The sequence below is a fragment of the Prunus mume genome, linkage group LG4 (genome assembly GCF_029339155.1).
Source record: "Prunus mume cultivar Tortuosa linkage group LG4, ASM2933915v1, whole genome shotgun sequence".
Lineage (NCBI taxonomy): Eukaryota > Viridiplantae > Streptophyta > Magnoliopsida > Rosales > Rosaceae > Prunus > Prunus mume.
In genome coordinates, this window is record NC_142701.1 from 19,058,747 (window position 1) to 19,084,336 (window position 25,590).

The 25,590-nt window shown below is 38.2% G+C and overlaps 5 protein-coding genes across 7 annotated transcripts; 1 reads left to right on the forward strand and 4 right to left on the reverse strand.

Moving 5' to 3' along the window:
- Positions 1 to 60: 60 nt before the first annotated feature.
- On the reverse strand, positions 61 to 3,849 carry LOC103329995 (NAP1-related protein 1-like). 2 transcript variants are annotated; one of them, XM_008232535.2, is made up of 10 exons: positions 3,615 to 3,844; positions 2,618 to 2,740; positions 2,465 to 2,515; positions 2,240 to 2,314; positions 1,959 to 2,072; positions 1,802 to 1,863; positions 1,506 to 1,563; positions 1,174 to 1,230; positions 831 to 875; positions 61 to 354 (listed from the first exon to the last, which is right to left on the reverse strand). In XM_008232535.2, the coding sequence occupies exons 1-10, from the start codon at positions 3,741 to 3,743 to the stop codon at positions 304 to 306; spliced, it is 765 nt and encodes a 254-aa protein (XP_008230757.1). In that variant the 5' UTR covers positions 3,744 to 3,844; the 3' UTR covers positions 61 to 303. The 2 variants fall into 2 exon arrangements, with proteins under 2 accessions (XP_008230757.1, XP_088907472.1); XM_089051346.1 differs by lacking the exons at positions 61 to 354; positions 831 to 875 and adding an exon at positions 888 to 1,053 and having other exon boundaries at positions 3,615 to 3,849.
- A 1,429-nt stretch (positions 3,850 to 5,278) lies between these two features.
- Positions 5,279 to 6,588, reverse strand: LOC148918076 (uncharacterized). The gene has a single exon (XM_089051124.1). The coding sequence runs from the start codon at positions 6,441 to 6,443 to the stop codon at positions 5,460 to 5,462; it is 984 nt and encodes a 327-aa protein (XP_088907250.1). The 5' UTR covers positions 6,444 to 6,588; the 3' UTR covers positions 5,279 to 5,459.
- A 2,103-nt stretch (positions 6,589 to 8,691) lies between these two features.
- LOC103330216 (uncharacterized) lies at positions 8,692 to 14,827 on the forward strand. Of its 2 annotated transcripts, none has more exons than XM_089050552.1 (13): positions 8,692 to 8,889; positions 8,977 to 9,485; positions 9,729 to 9,795; positions 10,010 to 10,408; positions 11,201 to 11,331; positions 11,419 to 11,527; positions 11,652 to 11,797; positions 11,941 to 12,017; positions 12,123 to 12,240; positions 12,374 to 12,576; positions 12,725 to 14,019; positions 14,191 to 14,432; positions 14,559 to 14,827. In XM_089050552.1, exons 1-13 carry the CDS (start codon positions 8,881 to 8,883, stop codon positions 14,599 to 14,601), a joined length of 3,348 nt encoding a protein of 1,115 aa, XP_088906678.1. In that variant the 5' UTR covers positions 8,692 to 8,880; the 3' UTR covers positions 14,602 to 14,827. The 2 variants fall into 2 exon arrangements, with proteins under 2 accessions (XP_088906678.1, XP_008230982.2); XM_008232760.2 differs by having other exon boundaries at positions 8,693 to 8,889; positions 12,728 to 14,019.
- A 222-nt stretch (positions 14,828 to 15,049) lies between these two features.
- Positions 15,050 to 18,703, reverse strand: LOC103329996 (ATP-dependent RNA helicase). Its single transcript, XM_008232536.2, has 2 exons — positions 15,981 to 18,703; positions 15,050 to 15,513 (listed from the first exon to the last, which is right to left on the reverse strand). The coding sequence occupies exons 1-2, from the start codon at positions 18,395 to 18,397 to the stop codon at positions 15,459 to 15,461; spliced, it is 2,472 nt and encodes an 823-aa protein (XP_008230758.2). The 5' UTR covers positions 18,398 to 18,703; the 3' UTR covers positions 15,050 to 15,458.
- Positions 18,704 to 19,153: 450 nt separating this feature from the next.
- Positions 19,154 to 20,907, reverse strand: LOC103329997 (protein FEZ). Its single transcript, XM_089050669.1, has 3 exons — positions 20,485 to 20,907; positions 19,939 to 20,246; positions 19,154 to 19,858 (listed from the first exon to the last, which is right to left on the reverse strand). The coding sequence occupies exons 1-3, from the start codon at positions 20,663 to 20,665 to the stop codon at positions 19,154 to 19,156; spliced, it is 1,194 nt and encodes a 397-aa protein (XP_088906795.1). The 5' UTR covers positions 20,666 to 20,907.
- Between the last annotated feature and the right edge of the window lie 4,683 nt (positions 20,908 to 25,590).

Below are 25,590 nucleotides of genomic sequence, written 5' to 3' on the forward strand. Positions count from 1 at the left end.
TCTTCAAGCTCTGAATGTCAAAATAAATAAATAATTGTGGATAAAGTAGACAATAACATGTGAAGTGCGCAATCCAAAATTAATTCATTCTCAATTGATTGGAGCTAAAACTCATTCTATTTGGTAGGTAAACCACACATAAAGAAAGGTGCAAACCAAAAAGTCTAAGCGATCAACTGAGACTAATTTATATGCAAGAAGTCTGCCAGGCGATAAACTAATTTCCATGTATCTAGAAAGTTTCATATTTCTATTGCTCCAATCCATGAAAGAGTAACAAAACTGAAGTCAGCCCGAAAGAATTTAGCTATCCCCCTCATTATCGTCTTCTCCATCATCATTCTCACCATTCTCCTGCACATGCATATTCAGAAGTTGTCAGGATAGTCATTAAACTCTCTAAAGGTGATCAACTCTGCTTAGAATGAATAAATTTACATAAAAGACTGGAGGAAGGGGATCCCCTTTTTCGGGCCATGAGAGGGCTGATCAACCGGCCTCTTACAACCCACACAATCAGATCAGTGAGACCCCAAAAGCATGAATATATAAAGAGAACCATAGCTCCAAGATAAATTGCAGTTGTGGGGATTAATTGGTTCCCATTGAAAATTAGCCAACACTTAAACATGTTGCATGCCACTATTATGCAAGACCAATAATAGGTAGAGATAAGCAATCAAGTAGAACTCAAACTATCTTCACCGTGCAGCACACTGGTCTAATTGCAACATATATTAGAAAATAATCGTTTCTTGAGTTAAAAAAGAAGAATAATCAATGTAATCAATGTAATCAATGTTTTGATAATGGAAATTTATATTAGTTACCATTTCATTATCTTCATCACCTTCAGAATCCTCTTCATCGGCCTCCTGGAACAACAAATTCAAAAGTTACCTTGCCTACCATGGTTAGATTGAAAAAGGGAAACTTTAAATAACCTTCATTTTATTTGTTCAGGGTAAATAGACTAGCGCTCCCAGCAAGTCTTGGACATAAGACCTCGCCCCCCCAACCCATACATATGATGAGGAGACGAGATGCCATCCCCTGTGTGAAGTATTTAAAGGAAAGATATCTTCCCTCAGTCCACTTTTAAATAATAAAAGAAGGGATCTGTTGATAAGCATTTAAAAACACAAATAAACACACGTGAGAAGAAAAGATTACATTATTGAAATACTTGAGAGGATTGGGCCATAAGTCGTCCTTAATTATCTCTACCATCTGCAATTTCACAGTAAACGATCAATCAGTAAAGAATTAAGAAGAAAACGAAAGGGGATTTCTAAGCCTGTAGAATTGACTCAGTTAAAATGATAAAATTATAACTAAAAAACCACACATATGGCATAACAATTACCAGTGATTACTTTTGATGGTTACGTTTGAGATCATCAAACAATTTCCTTTTTAACAGAAGTATTTTAGATATGCAAAATTAGCATGCATATAAATATGCAACCATAACTTAGTGAATATAGATTCCCAAGAGCATTTACCTCTTCATGAAATCCAACCATATCGTCCTGTTCATTTTCATTAAACCAACTGAAGAAGCTGCAATTATTAAAGTACTCATATGTGAGTTAAAGAGCATGAACTACAAAAAGTAAGGGGAACAGGCAAGAAACAAGATCCTCAACGTAATAAAGTACTTATTGGCTCAGTCGTACAAAACTGGACTCACACTTTATGCCAAGCGACAAAAGATCCTAATAGCTCATAAACCTTTTAACCCCAGCCTAATTGAACAAAATTAGGTATTACTGAGCAAATAGGATGAAAAGAATTGAACCTCTGCTCAGCATGTGGTCGTTTGTTTCCTTTTTTCTCATCATGAACTCCATTGGCAAAACCCTTCAAACTTACACAACTCAGTAACTTTTATGAAGGAATAAAAAAAAAAAGAGAGAGAGAAAAAGAAGGCAGAGATGCAAGTGTGTAGTGAATACCATGCCCTCCTTCCATTTGATGGTAGTACCAGTAACTTTAGTAGTCTCATCATCAACGAATGCAAAGGTTTTAGTCAGCTTTGTATCTTGAAAATAAGGATTCTCATTAAAATTCTGAAATAGGGGAATCGGAAAGAAGTATTAGCAAAGAGTAATACAAACACTATCAGAGCACATGGGCATTATATATTTGAAACAATATCCAAAAACAGCATGCGAAGAGGACAAGCCATATTATACGCATGACTAAGGTAAACTTAAGAAGAAAAGAAGAAGCTTACAAACGTGATAGAGTATCCTAACGTCTTATCATCTTTAAAGTCCTCCACATCAAGAGAATTTAAATACTTGAAGATCTAGGTCAAGAAGAACAGAAAAGCAATAGTACAGTCAAACATTCAGTCAATTCCAGTCAGCTGAAAGAATTAAAAAGACAATAATTTAGGAAAACGAAAAGTTACTCTAAAATAATAATGTTTGGGTTATTAGCAAACTAGTTGTCAGACCTTCTGGTCTTCTGCGGTCAAAATATCACAAAGCACAGGATGGCTCATGAACTGCGTGAAACAACAATGCCCAAGTTATATACATGCACGTATCCTATATTAACCATTAAACATTTCAAAAAAGATGACTGCGAAAAAAGATGTATCACTAACAGAAGTTAGCCAGAAGTCGGGAATGGTTTTTATTATCTCATTCCGTTTCAAATAGATGGGCCTGCGAATCTCATTAAACTTTTGTTCAAGTTCCATCAGTTTGTCACCCTCTTCTTCATTAACCTGCGGGGCACCCAAGCAATTTCAAGCTTCATCAGCATCATATACCAATCATAAATCTTAAGCAGTACCCAATGAACCAAACCTTTTTAAGAGAAACATATTAAAGTGCACAATGCATAAATTTAACATATAGGGGCATATTTAAAAATCCCACGAGTTTTTATTTCCCCCATTAATTTCTTTAGTAACCTTTTTATCACAAATCAACCAGTATAGAAGGAATGATTTGTAGGAATTTTAGTTATCAACGTTGTCACGACATGAACTACTAGCGTTGCCAACTACATTATTCTGCAAATTGTACATGCTACTATAATACCCAAATTTACAAAGAGATTTTAACAAATCTGATGAAAAAGGGAACAAAATTCTCAATCTTATCCGTGATTTTTCCTTTTACAACAAATGAAAAGAAAGAAAAAGTTCGGACAACTAACCCAAATAGCCTAAAAGACTCTCACATGAACAAATATTGTCCTTTTCATAATTCCCAAACCTTGAAAACCCTAAAGTTCAATTTTTTTAATTTATAGATAAGCTAAATATGCATATGAATTGCCTTCACCTCTTCTAAAATACCAACAAAAGAAAAGAAAAATTCAAATTCGGATATCAACAGCAACCAAACCAGAAAACAGAAGGGAAAGAAAACCGAAAACTCCATTGTAATCACAAAACAATAACTACAAAAACCGACTCTAACCATCCTTATTCAAACAAGCAAACCCCAAAAACGCAACCATATCATATTTCAGATAAAGGCGAAATTCACACATATAAGTTATGATATACACACACTTATGCATATACATTGTCTATACAGATATTTACACACACATACGTAGCACAGATAGAGAGAGACAGGTCACAGAACCTTGTCGAGGTCGTCTTGAAACTCCTGCAACTTCTCAATGTTAAGGACAAGCTCAGTATCAATGTGATCAGTCTCGTCCCCCGGAGCTCTCTCAGTGAGCTTCGCCTTCTTCCCCTGGTCCGCCACCATTTTGAAGCAAAGCCTAGTTTTGGAGAAAAGAAAAAGAAAAACCCTAATTTTATGTCGGGAAAGGGAGGGAAAATCAGGCAAGGGTTTTGTAATAATTATTAGTATATATAGTGACAGAGGTTGTCTAGGGGTTTCAAAGAGGAAGAAGGCTTTTTCTTACTGACAAGACTATCAAGCCCCCTATTTTTTCGAAAGACCATCAAGCCCCCTGAGGGTTGTGCGTGGGCTTTACTGTCTTTTTACATTCTCACTGTGTGGGTGTTAAGTAATTTTTGTCATGCCCATGGTGTTAACTTGTAACTCCTCTTCAGTTCACGGAACGAATTCGATGGGAAATTACTTAACATATCATTTCTCAAGATATGGGAAATGGAAGATTCTTTTCCCACGTTTGGTAATGTCAGGAAAGTAATCGCGGGATTTCACTTTGTTTCCTTTCTCATGCTTGTTTTGAGTAGAAATGGAAAACAAAGCTTGTAATAATACATTGTAATTCTAAATTGTTCATGATGGACAAAATGGTCATGAAAAATATGCATTGAATGTTGGCTCATTTTCCTAATGTTTCCTATGATGAGGAAAAACAAAATTCAAGTTGAGAGGATGGCTTCATTTTCCCCCATACTTTTTCATGTGCTAGGCAACCATTTCCAATGCCCGAATTAACCAAACATAAGAAAGCAATTGATTTCCCATCCTCAACGCTCCTTTCCCATGAACCAAACGAAACCTTAAACTACAACGTGGATATAATTAATGACATATAAACCTTTAAATAATATATCCAAACACGTGTTATAATTTATGTGAATTTATTACCCTACATAAATCATAGTTTCTCGTGTTAGTACGCAAGGAAAGATTCCTAGATGCGATTGTTGTGTTGTGGGAATTACTTACACCACCTTCACGCCACATTCTCTAATTTCTCATGTTATAGCGAGTAATGAAATATTTTAGGTGTGTCTACCGTATTGTGATGGCTACTTAATAACCTTAATTTCTTGTGTTAGTGAAATAAGTAAACATTTTGGGCATGTCTAGCTAGGCATATGCAACAAAGCATCTCTTGTGGGAAAGATTATGGGCCCTCACTTTTAGTTGAACCCCGTTAGAGGAAAGAGAAAGGCCAATGATTCGGGAACATGCGGCAGAAGAGGTTATGGATCCTCACAAGACAAGTTCTTTGGGCCTCAATAAAAGCCCAATTATTATAGTTTGGGTCATAGGGCATGGCATTATTCGCATGAACAAATCGTCTGGGTCACAGGTATGACATGATTCGCATGAACAAATGTAATATAGGTCTTGGTCTTACTTTTGCTTGTCTCGTAGGGTCTCCTCGGTTTGGCCCCGTTTAATTTCTCTGCATTTTGGCTTGTTTTCAATGATGAATTTGTGTTTTTTTCTTTGTTTTTGTTTTTACGCAATTGTTGAGTGGTAAAACTGGGATTTTTTTTTCTTCTTTTCTTGACAATGCGATATTTTAAAAGCCTATTTTGAACAACTCAAAACGGACAAAAAGAGAGATCGAATTCAAGTGCAATGGGGTTGGATCGCTTCCTTAACTATCTGACATCAACTAAAAAATAAATTACATTAAAAAAGAAATTTGTTATTTACTGAACCGTTGTGGCAAATATAAGTAACACGTAACACATAGCATAATTATAAGCTCATGCATTAATTTGTTGTGTGAGGCAAACTGCGGAACTATTATTTAACTAAGCAAAGTAGGCCAAGAGCTTGAGGTGAGCCTGGGCCACCCTGAGCTTGATGTTGCATCCGCTGGATGTTTAACCAGTTTTGTTTGATCACTTTCCTGAGATTTCCAGGTCCAAACCCTACTGGATCCTTCTCCTCCTCCTCCTCCTCCTCAAGATCGAAGCTGTAATTCCGATGAAGAACATTCTTCATAAACAACTCTTTCAATGCAGAACCCTCTTGCCCTCCATCCTTTGTGGTAGCATGTGAAGGAATTGGCACGGGCTCAAGCCTGACCAAATATTGAGCAAAATAGGTACGTGGCCGATTCGCACCGCTTTCGATTTTAAACACCATCAAAAGCTCCGGTGCGTTACTCAATGCAGCGTGCAATTTCCCATCAATGATTTCCACGTCGCAAAACTCGACCCCTCTAGCGCTGCCTTGATCAATGAGGGTCCATGATTGATCGGACGGTGTACAGAACGCCAGACGGCCTCCCGAGCAAAGAGCAGCCACAAGACAATCCTGGCTTGCTGTTGGTGACGAAGAGGCCACCACTTTCTTGAAGAAGTTTGGTTGGTTGCTGCCATGGCACGGGACGGTGGACTGCGACGGGAGCATCACCCGGTCCTCGTATTTTGGGTCGAAGAAGAAGTTCAAACACTTGCGGCTGTTGTGAAGCAAGTGGAACAAAGACCATGGAATGTTTATGGAATTATTGAAACCATCTGGATGCCAAAATTGATTATCAACCATAATCAACCAACCCTCAATTGACCCAACACAATCAAACCTATTTGTTTTACAAGCGGGATGGCTTGATTTGAAGAACTTTTGGTCACTTGGACTTAGGCAGCGACGTGCATTGAGGGGAGGAAATTGAACTGAGCGAAGCATAAGCTTTAGAGATTGAGGAGCATAATGGTCCATTGCCATATGATCAGAAGCTCGACCCAATATGTTCCTTGCTTGCATACAAATCCCCCTCCCCATCTTCACTTATTTTCGACCGAACAAATAAAATAAAATCTTCACTCATGAATCTCTTACGAAACCCATGATTCAGCGGAGAGCTTCCTTGAGTTAGATGATCAGATCAGCTTCAGAGATTCGAAAGAAATTGTGTGTAGTGGGTTTGTTTGTGCTAACTTGTATATAGTTTTGGGGAGTTTCCTAGTGCGATGTGGATTTTGATTTTCAACTTTTACATTCCTATTTTCATTGACCCACTTTCCCTTTTTTGCTATTTTTTGAGTTATTTAATATTAGTGTGTGACATCTAAAATATCGATGATATCGGAAATATCTATAGTCCAAAAACATAGAAATTTCAATGGAAATATCGGGATATTATCGATATAGATAAAAATTGAATAAAAACCACGGAAATTGTAAGAAAAACTAGAAATTTTTATTGAAACTTTGGAGAATGTTTATTTAGTCAATTATCTATTAGTTTATAACAAAAAAAATTAGAAGGAAATACATTACATGATGGATTTAACTAATTTAAGTTGATTACACAGTGAGCTAGCAAATACTGTGAGTATATAAAATATGTAGTAATTAATGAAAAAAAATTAAACACACCATAATCATTTATATATAATGATTTACTACAATATTTTACACTTTATACATTGCATGGTAAGATACATGACTGACTTAGTATCACATAGAGTTCCTATGATGTTTAAATTTTTCACTATCTTCATCATCTCTATGGATAGAGTAAGTGTATTTTAATGAAAGTATTCATCAAATGATAAATCCCCAAAATAGATTACATGTAATTGTTAACATGTCACCCATCGAAATATAAATATTTTAGCATATTATCACTAAAAAATAAGTGATATATGGTGGTTAAGGTGTTGGAGGAGTAAAATGGGAGGGGTTTAAATCCCCCTTGTGTTTTTTTTTTCCTTTGTTTTTTTCTTTTTCCTTTACATCGATATTTTCAATATTTTAGCGATATTACACCGATATTTTGACAAAATATTGTTGAAGTGTGAGCGAAATTATCGACATTGATATTTTCCGATATTATTGTCTATATTTATATGATATGTACATGGATATGTTCCGAAATATCCGTAATTTGAAAAAACCGAAATATCGATATTTCGTCAATATCCTCGATATTTCATCGATATTATCGATATTTCAGACTATGAAAGTGACACACCGATCCAAGCAATATTTTCCAAAACTTTAGTGTGCAAATAAAAACCGATAATGGGCTCCTTGCATATTAGCCGATTTATTTATGTATTATTATTTTTTACATATTCTATTGAGATGAGTAATAATATATTAAACTCACACACATAACACGAATAGTAAGATTCGAACTCAAAATCTTGCCCGAGATAACATTTGCTCAAAACCATTACACTAATGGATACTTTGCAATTAGCATATCATATGAGATGAGTGATTATAGTACGATCACAAAACTCATGTATTTGGCATCCTGATATTGTTGAAACTTGAAAGGGGTAGAAAAGCTGCTCACAAGCACATGGCAAAAAAGACCAAAAAAAGAAGAAGAAAAAAAGAGAGAAGAGTTTACTAATGCATGATTATTGTTTTAATATAAAACTATACCAAATTACAGGATAGAAGAAAACAATAATCTAACGTTTAGAACAAAAGTTAAAGATATATTTATTTATTTATATATAAGCGATGTTTTAATGGAAAATTTGAACACATAATTTCGGTACGAACATATATCATCATCAGGATTCAGGACCTCGATACACCATATTATGGAGGCGAAAAATACCCTCAAGAAGTAACAACTACTTAAGTAAGTTAAATTCGAAGGCATACACAAGTCAAAATTGTCCAAATAAATGTAGCTTTCATCCTAAATATGAATTTTTTTTTGTCAGGGCCTAAATATGAATTTGGTAAACTGCGAGGAAACTCCGCTGCTGGTCATTTAACTAAAGTTAGCCCAGGGCCTCGAGCTGGGCCCCACTGAGGTTGATGCACCAACCAAGGTGTTTATCTATTTTTGTTTGAGGACCCTCTTGATTTTTTTTGTCAAGGCCCTTGATATAGGGGCTTTTGTCTTTTTCGGCCTTTGCCTTGGCTTGGCTCCCAAACAAAAAATAAAAAAAGAAATCAATTATTATTTGTTTTTTTGATAATAAATCAAGTTTAATTAACCGTCTGAAGTCCGCCTCTATAAGTAAAGACTGGCCCCTACGCTTCCCTCCCATTTTGTCTATCCGTTGCTTCTCAGAAAGAAAAGACCAGACACTGAATCGATTTCATGGAGACGAAGAACCCTTCACTAAAACCGTAAAATTAGGGTTTCTTTAGCAGCTTAAAGCTCGCGGTTTCAGTGACTCTGATAATGTGTGCTGCATTGTGCGAGAAGTTCCGAGCTTGATCCGAGCTCAAACTAGGGATTTCAATGGATCTGGTGTGATATGTGCTCTTGATCTTGATTATCTTTCAATTAACCAGCATTTTCATTTGAAAAAGTACTGAAAATCCTAATTAATCGCAGGAAATACAAAGATTCGGAGCCACGGAGCTCTTGATCAACTCGCTTCCCAAATGCACCTATTTCTCTTACAATAGCGATGAAAAGCTCGCTTCGCATGCGGACGACGATCTCCGAAACGAGACGAGTGAACACTTCGACTTCGTTGAAGCTGAATCGCTCTTGATCAAATCGGTTTTACGAGACAACAAGGCTCAACTCGTAACTCACACGAAACGACTCGCCGAGGCCTCCACAGAGCCCCTAGACCGAAGCACAGTCTCGAAGCTTCTCCACCTCTGCTGTAACTTCGACTCGCCGGACTGCGCCTCCGCATTGCTCGGCGGAGAGCTTGGAACGGCGCCGTTGGTGAACGAGTTCGATGACTCGGGAAAATCGGCGCTTCACACAGCGGCTCTGGCTCACGCGGCCAAGTGCGTCGAGGTCTTGCTCAAGAAACACGCTCGTACGGGCCTGAGGACCAGAGACGGACGAGCACAGCTAGCTCTGGACCTGTCTCTGTCTAGCGCAAGGTAACAGCCAATTAAAACGTTCAAAAAACACGTCGTTTTAGTTTTTTATACCTTAAAAGGTAAAAGGTGACCCCTTCCCCATAAACACCACTGTACAAATTGCCTCGTATAGAAAATTTGCTTTTGCCTTTTCAGTTCGCTTTTGACTATTTCACATTTTTATTAATTGAAGCTCATCTTTTTTTGTTAATTTTCTTTTCTTTGCATTAATTTTAATTCATTTTCATCGCCCTGTGATTTCAGGATGGATGTGATTTGGACTCCAGATGAATACACCCTTGAGGATTTGGTCGTCGTTCTCGGCGAAAAGGTTTTTTTTCTTCTTGAATTAACAAGTTATTTGCGAAGCCTGTTTGGTTTCTTAGAAAGCTATTGAAAAATAAAAGAAACTGATGAAAAAGGTGACGGCTTGAAAAGCTCCTTGCTTTTATTTTTCTTCAGCTAGCAGTTAACTCTTTTAAAATCCATTGGATAAAAATTACCAAAATTTCAATTTGATATATTTAATTTTCTTTCCATCTCAGGATTTGACCACCGTGAGACTTCTCAGTGAAAAAACCAAGGAAATCGGTCAGGTGGCCTATGCAAACGCCGTTGAAGGGCGTATAGTTGCTTTAGCGGCTCTGCTTATTGTAGCCGCAGAGAAGATTAGCGAAACGGTATTGGAGTTGCGTGATAACGATTCGGCATCTAAAGAGAAGGTGACCTTATACGAATGTGTTGTACGGGAAGCTTTGTCCCTGGTCCGTCCAACGACGCCGTTCACGGCGGCGAAACGCACCTCGACGGCCACCGAGAACGAAAACTCCGAGAAAAGGAGGCTTTTGCTTCTCGAGATAGAGTTGCTTCAGCTCTTCGGAGCTGTTGCTGAAAGTGGTTGTACGGACAAGAAGGTGACGTCACCACTCATCCGAGCGGCCCAGGTAAGCCCAGCGATCTCTTCGTTCTTTTAGTTTTTTAATATAAAAAGAAAAACAGAGTAAAAACAGAGCACACTCTCTCTGTTTTTCTTTTAAATAAAAGAAAGGAAGGAGAATGGGAAGTTGAGCCTCGATTTGACGATCATGAAAAGAACGCATCCATTTTGGGATTTGTAATGGATTACTGAATTGATGACCCCACTAAACATTCTTTTTAAGGTCCCAATTGAAAGAAGTGTAGGGATTGTTTTGAGTACTCGCTCCGTTCTCATCCAGATGATGTTTTCTGTGTTCTGGTTGTCAAGTGGTTGGGGTCTGGGCCTTGACCTTGTTTTATGGTCTATGTTGGGTTTGGAACTGGGTCTGCTTTCCCTCAGGCTTCTTTTTCTGGCCTTGTGTTGTGGGCCTCGGTGTTTCTGTTTCCTTGTTTCCTTGTTTAATGAATTGATTCTCCCAAGGAAAACACGACGGACGCACGTGTCACAAACAGAAGATGTAATATAGAGAATACTGCCTGATATATATCTAGGCTGTACAAATAGTTCAACATGTTCCACCTAATTAGTTTTTTCGCATGCAGAGTGATTACTCCATAGTTGTAACTTGTAACTTATAATAAAATCCCGAAGAAAATATGTCAAAACTCAAGATTGCATTTTAAAAAAAATTGCTAATTGAAGTCCCTGTTTTTCAACTATGGGGTGAGCAAGTACCATTTTATTGTATGCTTCATATCTGTGTAGTATTGGAGTTTTGTTGTGATGTATGATCAGAAACTTGTTAAACTTTGGACAGGTAGGAGATGAAGCCGTCATGCAGCTGCTTCTGAAGACAAATATAGATGTAAATGATGCTGATGCAGAAGGAAATTCTGCTCTTCATTGGACCCTTAAATTGTCGAGATCGTTATGTCCACAGCAGATAAAGTCTCTCTCTATCTCTCTCACTCTCTCACACACATAGATGCACAGATTTAATTACCTTAACAGATTTTTGTTGTGTTCTCGTTCCAGAATTTTGTGGCTTCTCATTAAGCATGGTGCACGAGTAAGCCAAAGGAATAAATTAGGATTAACTGCCTTACATATTGCTGCTGGTAATGGTAATTCAGAGGCACTTCAGGTATTGTATGTTTTCTCTTCAGCATAGCTCTCCAATTTTCTTAAAGATCAACTTCCTCCTGGCAACAAAATATAGATTAGCTTTGAGTTTTCGTGGAAGTCATTACTATCGAACCAATTGGCAGGTCCTTCTATTGGAAGCCCCAGATGGTACCCAGTATAAGACAGAAATTAAAGAAACCCCGCTGTTCTTTGCTGTTAGGAATGATAGTATGGAGTGTGCTGAGCTTCTTTTGAGCTGGGGAGCAAGTAGTGAAATTCTCAATCTGCGGTAAGAAACAATTGAACCCTACTCATCCAGTTCAATGTTAGTATCTTTTTTCTGTAGTTGTCTCTTGGAAGGTGGCCTCAGATTTCTAGCTTTGAATGCTAACATTTATTTCTACATATCTGCGAAACTGTTAACATTACCAGTAGACAAAGGCCTATTGACCTGACAACCTCGCAAGATATGCGTTTCATATTGCTGAACCCAACCAGTGTTAACCTCAGTAAGTTGAATTTCGAAATGTGTATATAAGGAAATAGCGAAGCAACTGCACCAATCAATATGATTCTGTTCATTTGATTTCACATTCCTAATTTTTTATTTGCAGGCAAAAATGCTTTCCCCAGTCAACATAAATGTATTGCTTGTTCACAAGGTGATGAGGCTTTTTCAAGCACCTGCGAAGCACTTCTAACCATGACAGCTGAAGACACCACTTCTGAAAGGTAGATCAAGTTTGTGTGATATGTGCTTGTGAGTGGGTGTAGGGGTGTGAGCACGCAAGTGCTTGTGCATGTCTACCTATGTCCTTAATCTATTCATATGTTCTCAAGTTTCTTTACTTCCTGTGCATGATAGAAAAATTCACTCCAGCACCAAGGTAGAGATTTGCAAATACTTCGTCTCTCCTCGTGGATGTGTCAGAGGAGCTAAGTGCTTTTATGCACATGGTATGGAGGAGCATCAGAAAGTGAAGCAGGAAGCAGTCCGCAATCATTCTCACGATGCTAAAGAACTCAAGCGCATCTTTGTAGGAGGACTTCCTCCTTCAGTGGGATCTGGTTAGTATTATCCACCTCTGAAAGCTTTGATACAAAAAGCCTTTAAGTTGTATTGATTATGAATACTCAAGCATTGATCAGCGATTTAATTTTCAGATATATTTAACATTATTTCTCTGGATAAACTTTCTTATGTTACTTTGTGAAGCAGATTCCTTGGGTAAGTTCTTTGAAGAACAATTTGGGCCAGTGGATGATGCCATAGTCATTTTCTCTCAAATAGAAAACAAGATACAATCTCGAGGCTTTGGATTTGTCACATTTAAAGAGGAGAAATCTGTTTCCGCAGCTGTTCAAGCACACTATGTCTCCATGCTAGGCAAACCAGTCGAAATAAAAAGTGTGGTAACAAGATTGGCAGCTGAGTCGGAGAAATTGTCACCTCGACAGCAAGGACAAGAGAAGAATTGCCAACCTCAACTTCCACCACAGATGTCGTCCAATGAGATGATTATGGAAGCAAACAAACCTGAACAAGGTTCTTGGCTTTTTAAGTTACTCCATGGCCAATCAAAGACAAGTCCCATAAAACCTCGAGCACGTAAAATCTCAAGCCCAGAAGATAAAAGCATGCCTATTTGGCTAAAGGTTTTTAAGAAGTGGTTTCCTGGGTTCTTACAAGATCTGTCAAAGCATCCAAGGACTGGAAAATATGCTCTATCTTCTCTGAAAGGTGATTTCAGGGCAAAATTTGGCTTAGAACTGGATCATGCACCTCTTGGATTCTCCAAGCTGAGTGACTTCATCAAATCTTTCTCCAACTTATGTACCGTTAAGGTTGACCCTGTAGATAAAAATGGATTTCTCAATCACATGATCCTCCAACCAAAATTCAGGCATCATCACCAACTCTGTCAATGTCATACACTCAGAATGTCTTGCAATTCCTCTGTTTCTACAGCGAGCGATGATGGTGGTAATTCAAAGTGTCTTCAGGACATTTCGACTGATGATGGTGGTGATTCAAAGTGTCTTCAGGACATTTCGACTGATGATGGTGGTGATTCAAAGTGTCTTCAGGACATTTCAACTGATGATGTTGGTGATTCAGAGTGTCTTCAGGACCTTTCAGTTGATGATGGTGGTGATTCAAAGTGTCTTCGGGACCTTCCAATTGATGATGGTGCTGGAAACTTGGCATTAAAGGAAACCAGTATCTATGGGGAAGAGAAACCCTCCCATGGGCATCATCCTGAAGTGAATTCAGCAATGGATGCATCACATTGCATCCACCCAAGGGTCCTGCAATTCTTGAAGCCAGATCCTCTGTTCCACGGTAAAAAAGAACTTGATGTGAGCAGTGAAAGAGGACAATGCATAGGAGAACTTAAAGGAAGCACTAATAATCGGAGAGATCCACAACGGCATCTGGTTTTGGAGACCCTTGCCAGAAAAAGGAACAAATCATTTAGTTACTTCCTTCGTGACTTTGATTTTTACAAGGTGAGAAGTAGCCAGTTGACACTATATATCAAATGATTTTAGCGTTAAAGTGTTCATATATACTGTGCATATTATTATATCGTTATGGTGATATATCATAATATATAGTTTCACAATGATGATAGATATAATCATATAACACCATAGTATTATGATGCACCGAGCACGCAGGATTATAAGGAATGCATTTTGGAGGGAAAGTGTTTTGGATGCAACCAGAAGCGGATGTTATGGGCCAATTTTCCATGCCAACACATGCTGTGGTGCAGCTCCTGTAAAGTTCAGGCCATACTGGCTGCTGGTGATTTTGAACACAAATGTGTGGTGTGTGATTTGCAAGTCCACAAAATCATCACACTTCCGCGCCATGATGACTTCCCACCTATTGTTGATCCTGCAGCTTATTTACCAACGTAAGATCCAGCTGATTCTATCCACTTGCTTAATTTCTATATCTCTAAATAAGTGTATATATATATATATATATATATTGTTTCATTTTTGTTTTCCTAATATTGTTTTTCTCCCTCCCTTTGTAGTCCATTGATGAAGAAGACATCTCCCTTAAGTGGTAACAGATGAAGTCAATGCAGTCAAGGTTTTCATGCAGAGGGGAACAATAGATGATGGTTAAAGATGCATAGTATATGTGGGTGTGGGCAAACTGTATATATGCACCCCAGAAAAGGTAAAAAAGAAAAGAAGAGGCGGGTTGGGCCACGGGGTCTCCCTCCCTCCCTCCATACTAAAACTACTTTTGAATTCCGATTAGAATCCTATAGACTATAAAACTACTTTTGAACTCCAAGTGCTCTTTTGCTGATGTCTCTTTTTGTTAATATTTGGAGGATAGAAATCTGAAAATAGAACGGAAATATCAAGTCCTCCCACAAACCACCTTTTTTTCTCTCCGTCTGTCTATATAGCTATACTTCTGTCGCCAAAAGAGGCATGTTAATTTACTCGCCATCCCAACTTTTTTCTTTTTCTTTCAAGTCCGCAATTACATCGAGGGCGAGATAGGAGTGAATTACTGTGAAATGATTTAACAATTTTTTTCGTCTTTATTTCTGAATAATAGTTAACTTGCATCATACACCAGGAGGTTTCATACTTGATCCTCAAAGAGCCCGCAACTTTCTATTTGAATACATATTTTCCTACTGTCCAATTGAGTACATAATTTGAGCCAAAACCTCTGTTCTAAAAGTGAACCACCACCACCATACTCGAAAATAGGGTATAGTCAGTACTCTACACAACCAAATGAATCAGAAGCTCGTGAAAGTAGCAAGTCTGTTGTTTCTTTGCAACGCATACTGTAAATTTTTGCAAATTCTGTTCACATGACACTCCCAGACGATGGAAAAGTACAGAGTCTACAGTTAATTCCATCTCACGTCAGCCTAAGCATTCGTTCAATCATCAATTCTCCGAACCTAAGCAGCTACTTTCTCTGAGAGCTCATGTTGTACAGACCGGTCTTGCCTTTTCCTGCAAGTCAGAAAAAAAAAAAATCGTTACCACCGATAACGATACGGCACTTAATAGGAGCTAGAGAAACATATAAAGGATGCAATCCAGAACACAAATAATTTGAAATAACACACCTAATCTCAAATTTCTTCTTCTGTTAGATATATCTGTCTATCCATCTATCCGTTTATTTATTGGTTCTATAATATATAACTAAGAGTAGCTTTTTTCACACAAACATTAGAATGTGTTATCAGCTGCTATGAATATTGAAAGAACCTAATCTATAAAATTGATGTCCTCGAAATCAATAATATTTAGGCAAATAGTTAGAATCAAATAATCGAAACAAGTGAATTCTTACAAAATAAAAGAAAAATAAAGAACAGACTAAACTAGAGCAGATACAAGAGTACTTATTTGACAATAAACACTACATCAGTTCAGTAAGAAGTCGTGAAGAAACTTTATTATGAGGAACTTACTTTTCATATACTTTGATGAGCGATCTTGGCCTGTCATAACTATCTCGCTTTTGTTGAAACTTTTGGCTCTCTGCTGCCCTTGATTCTGGTTTCCAATTAGCATTGGCTAGAGACATACCCAACAGTTCAGCAATATCTGTTGCCATTGCCTCAGCCTTCTTCCAATATGGAAAAGTTTCCTCCTTGAAGTGGTGGGATAACCACATATACATAGACAACACTTGATGCTTGGTCTCGAGATCCAAGAGCTCCTTATTGTTACGAGCAGACCCCTTTGGTATGCCCATAGCAATATTAACTGGGAGATTCTGACTATATGACGAAGCAAACCTTAGAAGATGGTACATCGCTTTTGGGTCTCTGATATTAACCGGGGCAAAACAGAAGTTAAAACGATCCTCTAGAGATAATTCCGGGACCTTCTGTAACATACTTGCAACCTTCTTTATATGATCATGTCGACACAAGAAGTATGACCCATCCAAACGACAATTTTCACTGAATTTCTCAAGAAGCTGGCAGAATGTAACATTTGGCATTTTGCCTGCAAATAGCTCGACCTGCTCAAAGAAAGGAAAAAGGCCCACTTTCTTAACTTCATCAAAAGGTTGCTTTAGACATTCAATCAAGTAAGCCAGATCATCTAAGTTCAGTGTGGTAGTGAGTCCATCTGGATATATACTTCCTCTCCGACCAGCTCTTCCAGCAATCTGCTTCACTTGAGATGCAGGAACTGCTACAGTTTTGTCACCATTGTACTTGGCCAGGCCATAGAATACAACCCTCCTGATATTAAGATTTAAACCCATTCCCACTGCATCAGTAGCAACAAGCACATCATATTCATTATTTTGATCATTAAACAAATTTGCTTGCTGTCTTCGAGTTTCTGGTGGCAAGGCACCATAAATAACACAACAACGGTGATTGGTGTGTTTTTCAATTGCAATTTTAACCTCAAATACCTCTCTCCTTGAAAAAGCAACCACACAGTCTCCAGACCGAACATTTTTAAGATCTCCCAAGAGCGTTTTGGCTTCAACCACCAACGGCTTAAACCTCTCATAATGGTGCACGTACAACTCATCACCGGTCCCTGAACAGATTTTTCGAACGATATCCAGAACACTTGGATCTCCACACAAATGTATCTCATCAGCCTTCAGCCCAAGCAATGCTCGTGTCCATGCAAACCCTCTATATGGGTCTGCCATCATCTGAATTTCATCGATAACAGCAACATCGTACAGTTCATCTGTTGACACCATTTCCACTGTACAAGCAACATGGTTTGAGAATGGGACAAACTTCTTTTCTTGTCCCGTGTGAAGACTACAATAAACCCCATTTCCATTTACTTTGTCAAAGACTTCCATAGCCAATAATCTCAGAGGACTGCAGTAAATACCCTTCTTTGCTTCCATGAAACTTTGCAAAGCATTGTAAGTTTTGCCACTATTGGTTGGACCACAGTGATAAACTATCTTACGCTTCATAGCCCGAGCAAATGGAAACCATGTATGGGGCTTAGTGAGATCTGCTGATTCAATCATACCCCGAAAACGCTTGATCTCATCAGGAAACTCTTCCAAACAATATTCAACAAACACTGGAAACAAAAACTCAACTGCATCATCAGATGGACCAAGGGACACCACATACCTGGCAACATCAGCCGAACACTTCTTGAAGAAAAAGTTCCGAAAATTGTGCACAGCAGTAGGAAAAAATGACCTGCCTATGTATATCGCAAGAGACTGATCGGATGCCCAGCCCGAATTCCCAAAGTACCGGAATATTTCTTGAAGACTGTCCCAATCAGACCGTCTCTGCTTCGCACCCTTCTCGGCATTGCGAAGCTCACGATACAATTCAGCAGGCTCGCGGGATGCAACATGCACAAAGCTCAAAGGTTTCACTGAACTCACATTGTCATCACCATTTTCCAACTCAACCATCATTGAATCACAAATAAGACCCTCATCATCATCGTCCCTGTCTTCACAATTCGACAAATTGCGAGCACTATCCTCAAGCTCAAACTCAACATTTTTCCCAGCATCCGCATCAAAATCGCATTCAGACTCGACCATTGTTGAACTATAAGCACTATTATCATTCACATCTTCGTCCCCATCTCCCACAGCAGTTGAAAAAGGTTTTGCATCAAGGGTTTCGCTGCCCATAACTTTTGGGCTTTGGGGCGGCAATCTAAGACGAATTAGGTCCCTTAAGCTCGTCGAAAACGGACGGTTTGGACCATCGAAAGCGGGACAAAAAGGAAAACTTGGAGATATAGAGCGGTCATATGAACCTGCGGAACTGAGATATTGATTCCACACCAGAACCCTAAACCTAGATATGCTTTTCTTCGAAGCATAAAGTCGAAAGAGAGAGCTTGCAGGGCCTCTAGCCATTTTTAACACTCGGATAAAATCAAAAGCTCATAGATATGATAAATCAATAAGAACCGACAAGTACAGCTTGAATACGAATGAAAAGCCCAGAAATTTGGGAACAATTTCAAGGAAATAAGCGAGTGTGAATTGAGCGGATTATAGAGAGCTCACCTGAGACAATAAAAAATGACTGAATTTGAGAGCGAGCGAGAACGCAAATTGAGGGGAAAGTGGTGGTGAGGGTTTACCCGAGCAAAAACCCAGAAGCTCCGTTGGGTTTTGACTTTTGACTTCTGAGACTGATTTCTTACTTCAGGTCCGTTTGAGATTTACAGACTCAAATTTTCAAAATTGAGCCCACTAGTGGCATTCATTTGGGCCAAATATGTCTGGGTGGAGCCCAATATACTCTGTTAATTACCAATTATATATTTTTTAGCTTTATCATCAATCTGTTAATTATCATTTTTTTTGCGGCAAAGTCAGAAGCCCACACATGGTATGACGGGGTTTGAACGCAGGATCACTTGGAAGCATATCAAAGACCTGTGCCAATCCAACTAACACCCCAAAATCTTCATGGTAATTATGTCACTTGGTTGGTGCTAGTTATAGCTTGTAGTGTAACTCATTTCCCCAAGTACTATTACTACACAATAGAAACAAAATATATTTTGCCTAACTTGTATAAATTGGAATGTAGGAAACTGTACAGTGACACACTAAACAGAGTATGATTTTGATACTAGCTAGAAAAAGATAAAATGAATTCAATCAAGTGTAGCATTTGTTTGTAGAATAGCTAGTGGACATGTCACTTGGACAAGGTGGTGAATCTGATGGCAGAGTAGGCTTCCAAGCATCATCATCTGAAGCCAAACTGAAGGGAAATGCAATTGGTCTGATGCTTCCCCACTGGCCATTATTATTATTATTATTAGCATGGCTTGTGCTACTACTTAAGTTCTTCCTGAAGCCCCCTTCATTTTCTCCTGTTTCCATGTTTCCCTGCATCTGATTCTGTGACAAATTGATCGAAAAGCCGCTGAACTGTTGCTGTTGTGAACCATCAAAGTCTATGCTTCCAGTTGCGTTACTCAAATCACCAATTAAGGCAGGGCTGATAGGTCCTGACATTTCCCCTGGAGAGAACATGAAGCCGTTGGGAAATTGATCTGCATCAAATATGGAGGGTTTGGATCCTGTGGGATTGATGGGTTTATAAGGGAGAGTGTCAAAGGCAGAGTAGCTGGCATTAGAAGCTTGTTGCAAGTCATTGTTGCTCCAAAACTGGATGGATGATCCTATGTCAGTTGTGCACGACATGTTCTCTGAGCTGAACTGAGTGCAGTGTGCACCTTGATTGAGTAAACCAGATGCTGCTGTAGGTTCCGGGAATGGAGACCCCCAAGAGTGAGAAAGAGCTCTCTGTGCCATGGAGTTTGTCTTCTTGAAAATCCTACAAATTGCCCATGCATCCTGTACAAAACGATGTGTTGAATAAAACCCATAACACAGCTTTAAAACAAAGAGAAAGGGAAAAAATAACCAAGACTTACATTTGCAGGAAGGCTTTTATCCAAGAGCTTTTTTGGTGGTGCTGCTGACTCTGAGAGAGAAGGTAACCGAAATTCATGCATCATCCAGTCAGTTTTGATCCCCTTAGCGGCTCTGCCTCTGTAGAACACAAGGGACTTCTTCAAACCTATGCACTTGGAGCCTTCAGAAGAATAAATAGGCCTGTCTGTTCCAGTTGCTTTCCAAAACCCAGCTCCTGTGACTCGATTAGGCCTAGCACTGTTCCTGTATTTCCTGTCTCTTGGGCAGTAGAAGTACCATTCTTTCTCCCCAGTACTTGCCAGCTCTGCTTGCACATATCAAATACAACTTGCAAGTTCAGTAACAAGAACTAAAACATGAAAAAGAAATATGAAATCATCATATACATGAAAAAGAGAAAAAATTCATGTTGCTGGGTGGCTAGAGTTAAAAATCAGACAGAAAATTTCATGTTGCAACCAAAACCCCAACATGAAAACAGGTTAAGAATAAAAGGATTAGAGCCATTTCTGAAGAAAGCATGAATAAGAGACAAGCTATCTTACTTGGAAGATCCCAGGGATCATATTTGTAAATGTCAACTTGCCTAATCAACTCAATGGGGAGAAGCCTCTGCTGAATTTTTCTCCTGAGGTAAAACCCAACAAGCTCCTCATCAGTGGGATGAAAACGAAAGCCAGGCAACATCACATCATCAATCTTGTCCATGTCATTCTTCTCATCCATATTTCTCTTCCTTCTCTAAAGGTGCAAAAGACAGTTTGGGATGCTTAGAAGTATTTTGGAAAAGAAACCAGACCCTTGAGAAATAATCTCTTAAGCTTTGAAGCTGGTCTGGTTCTTTAGAATGAGCTCACAGTAATATTTAGTTCACTGCATCCAAAGCTATCATCTCATGTGCCACCTGAGAAGGGGTCTGGTTCCGAAGCTTCGGCCGCCCTTTCAGGGTGACTATGGAGGAGAGTACGTTTGCACGAAAATCAGTATGACTTGGTAAGCAGAAGCTGAGAGCCTCAAAGTCTTTTAAACAACAGCTACCAAGAAGTGAATGGGATTTTATTGAATTATAAGTTGTTGTGCTTCTTGAACTGCATGAGGGGGTTATTTAAGTCCAAATTAAGGATCTCAAAGAGTCTACAAATTCAGCAAGTTTTTGGAGTTTTTAAATACCAAGTTGCTTTCACACATGCATCCTCATGTTCAGCTAATAGAAACCACCCTATTTATCTTCAAACGACCAAATGCAAACTGACAAAACACAGGTTCCTTGTCATAATATTATATTAACCTCTTAAATAATCTTTGCTTGAATTGTTTTTTTGCTAACCATGTAGGATGAACCAACTTTCAATACAAAAGGCTCAAAATTAAGAGTCAATCTAAGAGATATCTATGCACACAAAAAAAATGGAAATTCCTCTGAGACCCTTCTGATTTGTGAGGGAAATAGAAATATTTCTGGCATCCCTTGATCCAAAAATGCCATTTCTGTTCCATTATTCTAAGACCTTCCATTCCCTCATATGAAAACGTGACATGTCAGTTGATATTTTAATCTTAAGATATTCCAAAACCAGTGATTAAGTATACTAATTGGGGTAGCTGAAGCATACCAACCTCTTTTATATTGGTCTACTTGGCTTCAACCTGTAGAATAAGCCACCATGCAAAATAAACCACCGGACTAATCTTTAATTACACACTTGGTCACTCACTGATATAACCCAACAATAAGAAGGCAAGAAGGGATGATGGTAAATTGGTAAAATGAAGAAACTAATATATTTTGCTAAATTACCAGTGCATCCAGAAATTACAAGAATATGGTAGCTGCATTTGCTGCAGTGATGACAAGGTTAGGCAAACAGTGCGCTGTTTGAGCTAAAATTGTTTTTTGGACAGCTCTATTTAGGGTAAATTCAGACTGTTCACCAAACTGTAACAAAGGGCAGTTCAACTACTTGAGTTCATAATTTGACTAGTGATGTCATCTGACCCTTAGAGTTGCAGACATGTAACAAATTATGAACAAACAAAAACAAAAGGTTGAAAAATCATGTCTTCAAAAGCAGAAAAACTTGTCTCAAACGGGGATATCACTATTTTGCTATCTCGGCCAATCACGGTATACCAAGTGAGCATACAGTGATTGGCCGAGGATAACACGATATCCCCGTTCCACATAAGTGTTTCTCCCTTAAAAGATACAGAGATGCTTAACTGCTACAAGTGTTTTTTTTGTGTGTGTAGATTTCTTTCTTTTTTTTTTGTTTTTTTTTTAAATTTGTGTGTTCAACTTTAAAAGATATAAACCATGTTTAATATTTCAACCTTTTCTGTTTGGTTTGATATCCATTCATATTGAAACAATGAAAAGATCTGCCTTAATTTTGTCAAGGCTTGCCATTAGTTAATAAGAACTAGGAAGGCACAGGTCAAACCCCTTGATTTCACGAACATTGGAATCCAAAATTCCTAATTCCCACAGCCCAAAAAGAAAAGAAAAATCTTTTTGGTACTTCCAGACACCAGTTTTGAGATGCTGCATTTCTTCCAAAGAATTGAGACTTGGGTTTCCTCAAAAACTCATGCTAGTCCACTGAGATGCTACAAAGAGATAGCTGCTCATGTCAACAAGAGAGAGCCACTAGCATTAATCTTGTCTCTAAACAAGTTTAATTAAGATAACTAAGTTCACTGTGTTTGGATTTAATAAACTAATTGTCGGTTGCTGAAGTTTGCTAACCATGTCTGCTACATAAATGGCAAGCCATGAAGCATCAATTAATTTATTTAATAGGTGAAGAAAGAACCCTTTTTGGTCAAATTAAATGGCCAAATGGAGACTCAAATTTTAGTGAATTTCCCCAGATACTAGATCCTCGTTTGCAACCCTCCCTTGTTGTCTGTTCCTTGACCTTGGATTTTGGAACCCATGCGTGCAACCTAAGTTGAAAGTTGGATCAAACTCTTCCAACCCAAGTTTTCTAACCTCTTTCTCTGCAAACTTCAACCATCTAAACACAACTATGTTCCCTACGAGTACGAGACAAATCCACCATCAATGTTATTGACTAATATTGCATGGTTTCTGTATTTTAATGCAAATTATAATATTGGTTTTTCCTTTTTCCTTTTTTGTTTTGTTTGTGTTTTTGTTTTTCTGATTTTGAGAAAACGATATTCTAAACTACTGTAATGTAAATTAAATAGGAACGAACTTGACCAACTAGCCTAATTCACATTTGCAAATTTTGGCTTAAACTCAAATTCCAAGCCTATCATTTTAATGCTTCAACCCATGCACACCATTTTCAAATTTGAACAAAGACTAGAAAGTAGCTAATTAAGTTGTAATGAAATTGTGCTTCTTGTGGGATAAATTTTCAACTCGTTCTTATCTTAACCAAGCTTAAACAAGCTGTAATTAAGAATTATTCAATTAATTTTACTGTGCAAAGAATAATTAAGGTTCTTGTTTTCTAAGATAGGAGTCAATAATAGCAACTACACACGAATAAATGAGTAAACAAATTGCAATTATTTAGCTTAACTAGAGTTATAGGGAATTTTATCATCTTATTACAGATTTATGCATCATTATCAACGTTCTTAATCACATATATAATATGTTTTTAGAATAATTAATTAAAGATAAATCTGTTTGAAAGCAACATTCTTTCAATATCTGTGACTTAAAATAACCTAAGAATCCTGTCTCGTTGCTTCCCTGCTAAGTTACTGTTCAAACCTTATTATTAATTTGAGAGAGAGCTCCCTGCAGCAGCAGTCGCAATCAGGATTATGAACCAGTAATTTTTTTTTACTTTTTAATGGTATGGTAAAACCAAACCCAAAGTAATTTGCATTGAAAAAAATGAGGAGAATTTGTATGCAATTGCCAGATTATTGGAAATTGATGATGTCAATTTGATTGGGATGTCTAAAGAATCTGACATGGTGTTAGAAACTTGGAAGCAAAATGGAAAAAGACAACACAAAGACAAACCTGGTCTTAATACTAAATTTGATACATGGGATTTTCTCACATCAACTAAATTAAACAATTTTGTCTCACATCAAACTAAATTAAAATTGCGTTCGGGAATGACTTGATAGACCACAAGCTGCTGCAGTGACGTGTATAATTAATCAATAAAAATAAACAATATTTATATTTTATCAAGCCATCAACATATTATTTTTGTTATTATTGGTTTTATTTATTTATTTTGATCTTACATGAAAATCCTGTTTTCACACCTATTCATACTCAGCTGGTCTCAGGGTTAGCAATACCATTTCTTGGGCTTTTAGACATAGAATATTTGGGCTGTTATAAAAGCCCAATTATTCTGTTGGGTAAGCGCCCACCATTTAGAAAAACTAATATGAAATAGTAAGGGCCCAAACGGTAATATCATTGTTTTGCTATCATCGGCTAATCACGCTATACTAAGTGGAAAAGTTATCACAAGCCCTATTGGTAATGGGGAATATTACTTGATTGGCTTCAAAAAGCCATGGTGGGAAGTGACTCAAAAAATTCAAGGCTATGCCCAAATATATTCTCGGTCCAATGCGATACCTTACCGAGAAGAAACCCGATTTGGGCACGTGAAAGTTCGTCATAAGCGCTTGCACACATGTCACGACAAGCAAATAAGCAACACGCCACGTTACAAGCTTAAGTGGGCCCAAGCCACGCAAATGACTGGGGTTTGCTGAGCGGGTTATGATATGGATGGTTACGAGTCCAAGGAGTGGAAGTTTTGGACTACTTGGGAGCACCAAAACTCAAGTTCATTCTTTGAGCCCAAACATATGGGTAAGCATGAGAGAAAACCTAGTAGCCATCACCTTAAGAAAACCTAATAGCTTATAACACGTGAGAAAATCCCACATTAGCCAAAGCTTCCAGTAGTCTAACAAAATCAAAGGGAACTCATAAGCGCTGAAACAAAACAGCCCAGCCCGCACCTTATAAAATATCCAACGTCGTGCATCTCTGTTAATACTAGATTGCAGCCAAACCACCAAAACCAAGCAAACTTATGTGCTGATCATCTTTTTGACCAAGCACCCTTACCCGTTCTTTCCTCTTCAAGTTTTGGTGAGAAAACAAGAAGCAAAAGTAGGTGGCTCCTCACCCTCATGGAGAAGTCCAGCTGCCTGAGGACCTTGGAACTCCAAAAAACTTCATGCCTACATGGTCAGGCTAGGGAAGTTTCATCAAATATGATGCAATGGAAGAAAGTGAAGGAAAAGGGAAGAGGGTGGCTTGATAAAATTAAGGTTTTCAGTGCCTATAAAAGGAGACACTTTCTACCCAACAAACACAACTCACCCTAGTTGCTGCAAGCCTCCCAGCAACCATGAAAATTCATCGAAGGCAAGCATCCCCTCTGGAACCCTTCAATTTTATGCTTTGTTCTTCCATCTTCCTCTTTTCTCTCTCTCAGAGCCCACATCCAAAGAGAGCAAGCAATATATCTCATTTCTGGAACCCTTTGATTTTAAGCTTTGTTCTTCCATTACTTCCCATTTTCTCCTCTGGTAAGCCATTCCAGAGCTTGACGAAGCTTTCGTCAAGCTACTGAAAAATTACCCAAAACACTGTTCATCCACCATCATTCTCTCTCTCTCTCTCT

Excerpts from the sequence above, each read along its gene's own strand:
- LOC148918076 (XM_089051124.1), bottom strand. The coding sequence starts at position 6,443 with ATGGGGAGGGGGATTTGTATGCAAGCAAGGAACATATTGGGTCGAGCT.
- LOC103330216 (XM_089050552.1), top strand. Across the intron at positions 12,577-12,724 it reads TCCTCCTTCAGTGGGATCTG|CAGATTCCTTGGGTAAGTTC; the intron begins GTTAGTATTATC and ends TACTTTGTGAAG. Across the intron at positions 14,433-14,558 it reads CCTGCAGCTTATTTACCAAC|TCCATTGATGAAGAAGACAT; the intron begins GTAAGATCCAGC and ends CTCCCTTTGTAG.
- LOC103329995 (XM_089051346.1), bottom strand. The coding sequence starts at position 3,743 with ATGGTGGCGGACCAGGGGAAGAAGGCGAAGCTCACTGAGAGAGCTCCG. Across the intron at positions 2,516-2,617 it reads CCGACTTCTGGCTAACTTCT|TTCATGAGCCATCCTGTGCT; the intron begins GTTAGTGATACA and ends TGTTTCACGCAG. Across the intron at positions 1,231-1,505 it reads TGGTTGGATTTCATGAAGAG|ATGGTAGAGATAATTAAGGA; the intron begins GTAAATGCTCTT and ends GTGAAATTGCAG.
- LOC103329996 (XM_008232536.2), bottom strand. The coding sequence starts at position 18,397 with ATGGCTAGAGGCCCTGCAAGCTCTCTCTTTCGACTTTATGCTTCGAAG. Across the intron at positions 15,514-15,980 it reads CTCATCAAAGTATATGAAAA|GAAAAGGCAAGACCGGTCTG; the intron begins GTAAGTTCCTCA and ends TCTGACTTGCAG.
- LOC103329997 (XM_089050669.1), bottom strand. The coding sequence starts at position 20,665 with ATGGATGAGAAGAATGACATGGACAAGATTGATGATGTGATGTTGCCT. Across the intron at positions 20,247-20,484 it reads TGATCCCTGGGATCTTCCAA|CAGAGCTGGCAAGTACTGGG; the intron begins GTAAGATAGCTT and ends GATATGTGCAAG. Across the intron at positions 19,859-19,938 it reads ATAAAAGCCTTCCTGCAAAT|GATGCATGGGCAATTTGTAG; the intron begins GTAAGTCTTGGT and ends CGTTTTGTACAG.